This window comes from Parasteatoda tepidariorum, chromosome 3, assembly GCF_043381705.1.
Source record: "Parasteatoda tepidariorum isolate YZ-2023 chromosome 3, CAS_Ptep_4.0, whole genome shotgun sequence".
Taxonomy (NCBI): Eukaryota; Metazoa; Arthropoda; class Arachnida; order Araneae; family Theridiidae; genus Parasteatoda; species Parasteatoda tepidariorum.
Window position 1 is genome coordinate 55,320,003 of NC_092206.1, and position 7,960 is coordinate 55,327,962.

At 23.6% G+C, this 7,960-nt stretch overlaps 1 protein-coding gene across 2 annotated transcripts in view; it reads left to right on the forward strand.

Annotated features, from left to right (window-relative positions):
• LOC107452400 (rough deal) overlaps positions 1 to 7,960 on the forward strand; it is a 97,863-nt gene that overhangs the window by 2,888 nt on the left and 87,015 nt on the right. For both annotated transcript variants that reach the window (XM_043040514.2, XM_071178661.1), the window contains exons 3-5: positions 3,381 to 3,493; positions 4,924 to 4,993; positions 5,076 to 5,156. In XM_043040514.2, the coding sequence (XP_042896448.1) occupies positions 3,381 to 3,493; positions 4,924 to 4,993; positions 5,076 to 5,156 (264 nt within the window). The remainder of the gene's footprint in view (positions 1 to 3,380; positions 3,494 to 4,923; positions 4,994 to 5,075; positions 5,157 to 7,960) is intronic.

The following is a 7,960-nucleotide window of genomic DNA, read 5'->3' on the forward strand; positions in this document are numbered from 1 at the left end:
AATAAATATAATAAGTGACTTAAGATCAAAAAATATCTCTCTGAATACAAAGTATTAAGAACTTAAACTTTAAAATGACATTATTTTGATATATTCTGAGATTATTGTGCTTCGGAAAAATTCCGGATTTTTTGCTAACCAAGATTTGGAAATTTCTAGAATTCCAATGTCCAGGAGTTTCAAGAATCACATTTATTTATAAAAATTCTTGTATTATTCTTATTCTTGTATTATTATTATTATTATTTAAAAATATTAGAACTAGAATTTATACTTGGCATCTCTTTCATTTGTAATTATTTTTTCTGGTGTAATAAGTAAATGTGATTAGAGATAAAAATAAACTTATACATAATTATTAATTTAAATTATGCTGCATATAATTTGTTTAGAATTTCACGTTGTGAAAATATCAATGATTTAAATTTAGAAAGACATTAATTTTTTGAATTGTGTCATTAAAGATTTTAATCAAGAAATTTTCAGGATTTTTGAGTTGGGTTCACAATCACCAAGGATAAAAAACTGTCATTTATGAAAAGGTATTCTTACCATAAATACAGGTACAAGATATTGAAAGCAGCAAGCACATTATATGAATATAAGCACATTATATGCTTATAAGCAAAAGTACATTTTTCTGACTTAATTTTTCAAGACATTAAAAAAAGTTAGTTCCTATTTCCTTTTTTAATTTGTCAAGGGTTAATAATATGTTATTGCTTGTATAATATTTTAAAATTATTTTAGAAAAATTCTATTTTTTCTATTCATACTTAAAATTTCTTGAAAGCATAACTTTCTTGAGTATTTATTGTATTTAAATGATTTGATTTCTATTAAAAAGAAAACAATCACTGATTTTAAACATTTGATTTAAGTAACTGTTTTTAATTAGGGATGTAACGAATATTCGGCCACTATTCGGTATTCGTCCTATTCGGCCCATTTGCCGAATATTCGGCCTAGCCGAATACTGAAGTTATTCGGCCGAATAATGAAGTATATGCTGTTATTAATTATGCTGCTATTATTAATTATTTAGATTTGTGAAAGCCTTATTGTTGGCATCAAGATATTTAAAATATTACAAAAAATACATCAAGTTGTTAAATTTTTTTTAAAATATAGAAAGTTTAAAAAAGCAAATTTGTTAATATTTATTTCATTTTTAATTTAAAATTTGAAAATTATTTAATTACAAAATTAAAATTTCAAAAGTGAAACTTTTTAAAAAGTTCTTAATTTTCTGGGTTTTAATAATTTTTCTGACAAAAAAGAAAGTTAAGAATACATTTAACAGTAGTAATGAGTTCTTATTTTAAATAAAATAGCATATAAATTACAAGTATAACTATAACTAAAATATGCTATTATTAATTATTTAGATTTATAAAAGCCATATTGCCTTGCTATTGGCATCAAGATATTTAAATTATTACAAAAAATAAATCAAGTTGTTAAATTTTTTTTAAATATACAAAGATTGAAAAAGCAATTTTGTTAATATTTATTTCATTTTTAATTTAAAATTTGAAAATTACTTTAATTACAATCAAAAGAGAAATTTTTAAAAAGTAAGTATTCGGCCACCGAATATTCGGCATTCGGCCTAAAATTTGGCCGAATATTCGGTATTCGGCGCCATCACTATTCGTTACATCACTATTTTTAATTATTTGATTTAAATTGCTAATAGTCTGGTATTGTGAATTTTATATATGTATATATATATATATTTTAAATTCTAAATCTTGCAAAATAATTTTCTATGATATGCAAAATAATTTCCTATGATAATAATGTTCTATTGATATTATTCATTTTCTTTAAGGTTTTGTATTAATCAATCTTTCTATGTTTAACTGACAAACAGTTGAATTTTTTTTATCCATTTGTAATTAAGTTTTTTAAGGTAACTTTTTTGGGACAATGTTTTAAATTTTTGTTTAATGGGATTTAAAATTGCAACAGACAGTTATTTCAATATTTATTGATAGTTACTTTGTGTTAAATTTACATTAATTTCTCAGGGATCTGTTCAAGCCAAATTTACTACAGTTTAGCGGTACCTTCTCAAAGTTAACTTTAGGAGAAACGATAGTTTCAAAAAATAAGTATAAAATGTTCTCATAATGAAAATAACTTTTAATGCTAGTACTGTTAAATGCATTTTTTAAAATTAAATTTAAGTTTAAATTTAACTATAGACAATGATTTTTATGCATTTTTAAATTTGGATACAATTTTAAGCCCAAAATTTTACAATAGCAAAATTGTTTTTTAATGTATGGGGAAAAATACATAGAAATTTACCAGTTAAATAATTTTTAAATGTAGTGACAGTTTTTGAAAATATTTTTTTACTTTACCTTATTTATGTGTTGATCTTTTTTTTATATAAGTTTTAATTTTCATGAATCATGCCTAAATTTTCACAATGTATGTACCTCTTAAAATAACAGATCCCTGCTTCTTAATCTATGCCTTAGCATCCAGTATATGAGACAACAGTTGGTTTAGTTTTATAATTTAATAATTAGATTTTTTATTTTTATGGCTTAACAAAAGAAAAGTCTATGTAAAAATAGAATTGGATTTATCCCTGTTAGTCAGAATTTTTAAATGCAATTTAAATAATTTTTTGGATAATTTTAGTACACATAAATATTAGAGTTTGGTGGATTTTATTTAATGACCAAAATGTGAAGAAATTCACTATAAAAATATCCTATGATATGCAAAACAAACTAAAATTAAAATGTGTAATTTTTCATAAATTAAAAATAACTGAAATTTTAGATTAAATAATTAAATTATTTTTTTTAATAAAATTTTTTGTTTCATTTAGGAGTTGACTTTCTTAGTAAAAATTCTAATTTTTACTTAATTACCTATTTTTATTATAAGTGAAAATCACATTTTCTGCCATAAAGTAAGGCCTGGGTCTCGAATGTTAAAAAGACAACTATCAAAAAAAGAAACATGTTTTTTTATATATATATATATATATTTTACGATACTAAGTTTTGAGGTCACTTTTTTGTTTCATACTTGTTCTACCCACATATGATCATCTTCCTCGTTAGTTTTATAAGTTTATAATATTTATGTACATGCTGAGTATAATGATAGATATGTACATGCTCTGTTTTTTAAAATGTCATCTCTTATTTGTAGGAATTTGTTTTACCACATGTAATAATAAATTTTAAGCTGTTTATACAAATATTAAGAAAAAAAAGTTGTTTTGAACATATTTTATTGAACTCCCACTTTAAAATTTCTGAAGACTTGTTTAAGAATTAAGTTATTCTCATCTAGACTGTTCAGTAAATTTTTAGCATTGTTTTTTTTATCTAGTTCTTTCTATTTTATAGATTCTACTATTTGCATTGCTTTGTCAGAAGACTCCTGTTTTTTACTTGTGGCCCAAAAATCAGGGATTCTTTCATTGCACCACATACAACAAAGAATACTGATTTGGAGACATGTAAGATTTTTTTTTAAATATTTAGTGTAATACTTTGAGTTTCGTACCATACAGAAATGTTACTAAAGTCAGGCAAATATCTTATTAAACAACATTTTTGGCCATTTTATAAATGTTTATATTTTATTTATTTATTTTTTTGAAATTGTTCTTGTGAGTTTTGAAGTTCTTGACTGAGTTATTCATATTTCCAGTTTTGCCAACACATTCTTTGTTAACTAGAAAATGTTGCAAAAGGTCAATATGGAACTGTTTTGTGTTGCGAAAATAAAAAACGTTTATTATCTTCATTTTGTTATTTGGAAAGCTACTTAGACACTTTATTTTTTTAGGTCTCATATAAATAAGCAAAAAATTGAGAATTATTCAATGAGTTTAATAATTTTCATCTAGGAGGAATAAACTGACCAAATTAAATATTATTAAATAAGTTTCATATATTTTTAAACATTTACTCTATGTGTATTATAAAGCTCATATACTATACAAGTCTCATGTTCTTAAGTCTGTTTTACGAACACTTTTCAACAATCACACAAGTCTCTTTTTTCAAAATAAAAGAAAGATATTTTTATTTCCTTTGGGATTTGCATGTATGCTGCTTTGTTTCTTGGCTCAATTTTTAATTATAATTAAAGAGTATTTAAATTCTAAGACTGCATAGAAATGATTAAATTTTGCATCATTGTTGATACTTCATTTAATATCTAAAACAAGAGAAAAGTTAAAATGCAATCAATTATGAAAAATTTGATAAAAATATATACTTTATATACAAATTTGATTAGAAAGTCCTGTTAACTTCTATAGATATTCACACACATAATCACTAATTTTGTTTTCCATCTCAACTTAATTACAAATGCTATTGGTCCGATTGTACACCCTTAAAAAAAAGACGTCAAGCTGTAAAGCAGTAATTTTGGTTTGTATTGCTTTGAAAAAAAAAAATTTTTTTTTTGTCAGTCCACTAATCGTATAATAAAACACCATTATCAGAATTTTGATTGATTCCATTGTATCGATAAAAGAAATTACCATAATATACTTTTTTTTCAATTGCACGAGTTAATTTTCCTATAATGAATTTAACTGCTAGCAATGTGTTTGATATTTATTGTTTCATGCTTGTAGTCTTTTGTTTTCTAAAAATTACCTTAATTTTTTTTTACAAACATATTAAAATTGCTATGCATAATTATTTAAGCTTAACAGATCTGGTATAATTTGCATCCCTCATTGTTTTGAACGGAAATTGATAGTTTTGTTTTAAGTACTAATTTTTATGATTGTTAATTACTATTGTATTAATTGTAAATTACTATTTTTTATTATTTGTAGTTGAAAGAATTTTAATTGTATTAACGATATATTTTTTAAAATCTATATAAATATGTTTTATATAGTATATAAATATATTTTCTGTTTAGGAGTGTAAGAATAGTACTACTTCGGAAAATTACTGTATTGAAGAGATCTTTATAAATGTAGATAATTCAGGTTAGTCACATTATCTCAGATAAGGTAAAAGATCAAAATTGTCTATTCATATCAATTTATTAAATTCTACCTGTATTTATAGGTTTTCTTAATGTATATGTCCTGACAGAAGAGGGTATTGTACTTGATTTCAATAAGTTAACTGCTTCTGACTTACTAAAAGGTACTCTATTATGAATGTTATACTTTTATTTGAAGTTTAAAAATTTTAGTGCATAATAAAATTCTTGCTTTATGTTTCAGAATTACATTAAATTATTGTAAGAGTTTAATAAAATATGTAGAATTGGTGCGAATAAAAGTAAAGTTATTTATGTAATAAAATTGATAGATGGGTTGAAATCATTGGTAAAGTACTTGTATTTGGATATAGTCATGATAAAAATAAGTAAATGATTGAAATGTCGTGATTAATAAAATTCGTTAGGGAAAGTGGTAGTACAATGCTAATGTGGGATAACAATAACCCAATAGGTTCAAAGGGTCACGAAGTGTGAGGTTTGAACAAATTGGATGATTTGGTATCACCAAATTTGGAAAAGGGATGAAACTAAAAATAAATTTAAGATTAAAGATAAAAACGATAAAGTCATGCTATATCCAAACAATATATATGATTTAATACAGTAAGCTGATGTTTCCAATAAGAAAAANATATATATATATGTACCCACTTATGTTCTATAGCAGAAATTGTAAATAGGGAATATTAAAAAAAGCTTAGTCACATCCCATCACCTGGAATGCATAATATTACTCAGCCAAAATAATGAAAAAATAATCACTTGCTGATTAAACAAATTTAGACAAAAAATAATAATTTTAATAGCATAATTACATCTTACATCTTAATATAATGACATCTTTTTATGAGAAACAAAACTTTAAAAAAAAAAAAATGAATAAATTTTTCTTACATTTCTTGTGCATTAATAGTAGATGAAGAAAATGAAAATAATTTTGAGCATAACATTACAGTGCTGCTTTTTTTAATGTAGACATTTGATCAGTCCAAATGAAAAATACTTTCATCTTAGAAAAAATCTTATTTTTTTCTTATTTTGTCTTTTAATAGGTATAATTATTATAAATGTGCGGAGAATTTTTCCTCTGCTTAATATCAAATATCTTTATTTATTTATTTTTTTANTTTTTTTTTATTTTTTTTTTTTTTTACATCTTGAAGATTTCTTTTTTCCACTTGTCTCTCTACATACCAATTAAAAAAAAAGAAAACATTTCGAACAATTCACATGCAAATGCAAGTTTATAATTTCTTAAGATTTAGAATATTTAAAACTTCAGTTTTTTGGTTTACCTAAATTTGGTTGTTTTTTTTTTTTAAATTTTATTTTTAATGTTCATTTGAAATTGCTCAAAAGGTTAAAATTGAGACTTTTACTGTTATAGAAATTTTTAATAATTAGATTTCATATTATTTATTTTTTAATATAATTTTTTTTTATGGTGTTACTGTTTAATTGAGTTTCCTGCTATTAAAAATTATGAAATATATGATGGTAAATATTAATGCAAGGAAGGACAAATTAAAAAAAAGAATAGATATGATTTCAGCCATGAGTGTCGTCTTTTAAGAATATAAAGTCAAATAAATTCTGTAAATAAAGGAAAACGTAAAAGTAAATCTTATTTCTCTTCCATTGATTTAACACAGAATTTAACAGATGAAATTTTTGTTATAATTTTTGTAAATTTTTTTTAAAAAATTGTTGCAACTTAATTTGATAGTGATGTATTTCATTGGAAATAAGCGGAAACAAAAACTTATAGGACATAATGTGTTATTCGATTACATCTTTTTATGGGAACATGATCTTTTCTTATAATTTGTTGCTAATCCAAATCAGTACTGTAGCTGCTCTATGTTATTTGTTCATTTTTGTAAATGTTTTACATACCACTATCCACTTTTCAGGAACAATTGTTATGCATAATACAGGATGTCCGCGCACCTGAAAAATCATGGAAAGTCATGAATTTCAGTATTGAACAAAATTTGTCATGAAATGTCATGATTTTAACAATTTTTTTTAAAAAAATCATGAAAAGTCATGGATTTAGGTCGCCAAAAAATCTAATTTTTAAAGTGGAATTTAATCTCCTCCCCCCAATTTCATGGTGTTCTGAATATCTGAATTTGTAACAAAATCCCCACTCACAGTCATATTTTATTAAAATATTAAATGTTGTTATTGTGTTCTTTCAGAAAATGAAAGAAAAAACATTTCTAGAGCAAATTATTTTTTAAACTTTTGTGATTTCAGAATTTTTGTTATTATTTTTTATTTTATCAATTTAAAATTCTAGCTGAAGCAAGCCAGTCATTGGTGAATTTTTTTATTCCGAAATTAGAACAGAAAAATCAGGAGTATTTCTTTCCTTACCGATGAACAAGAAAATTATCTGCAGAGGAAAAAAAAATTATTTGCTTTTGTATTTTTTTCAGCTATTTTATTGCTTCAACTCTTTTTCTTTACTCTGTTTTTTAAATTTAAAATCTATAAATATGAAGATTCAGAGTATAACTATTTTGGTTATACCTATCATTTCAATGAATGTTATTATAATGATTTTTTAAATTTATTGTTGTGTTTTTGTCAGAGAAAATAGGTAACTTTGTTAAGTCATGAAAAATTCTTGGAATTAGTCATGAAAAATCATGAATTTGAAAATCTAAAATGAAGCAGATACCCTGTATAAACCTGTGATAAAGTTTGTTGAAAAATTTGCTTACAATATTTTTAAGATTTTTTTTTTAAATTAGAATTTTTGCTATTTATATGTTTTAGGATGAATTGGCTAGAGTATTTGTAACTCTGTTTGATGCTAAGCACTTGTTAGCCCCCCTACTGTGGAACATGTTCTACAAAGAAGTAACTCTATTTTATTTACATGAATTTGCAAATTTGCTATATGATGTGTGTATGACTATTTTAGAGTAATAAA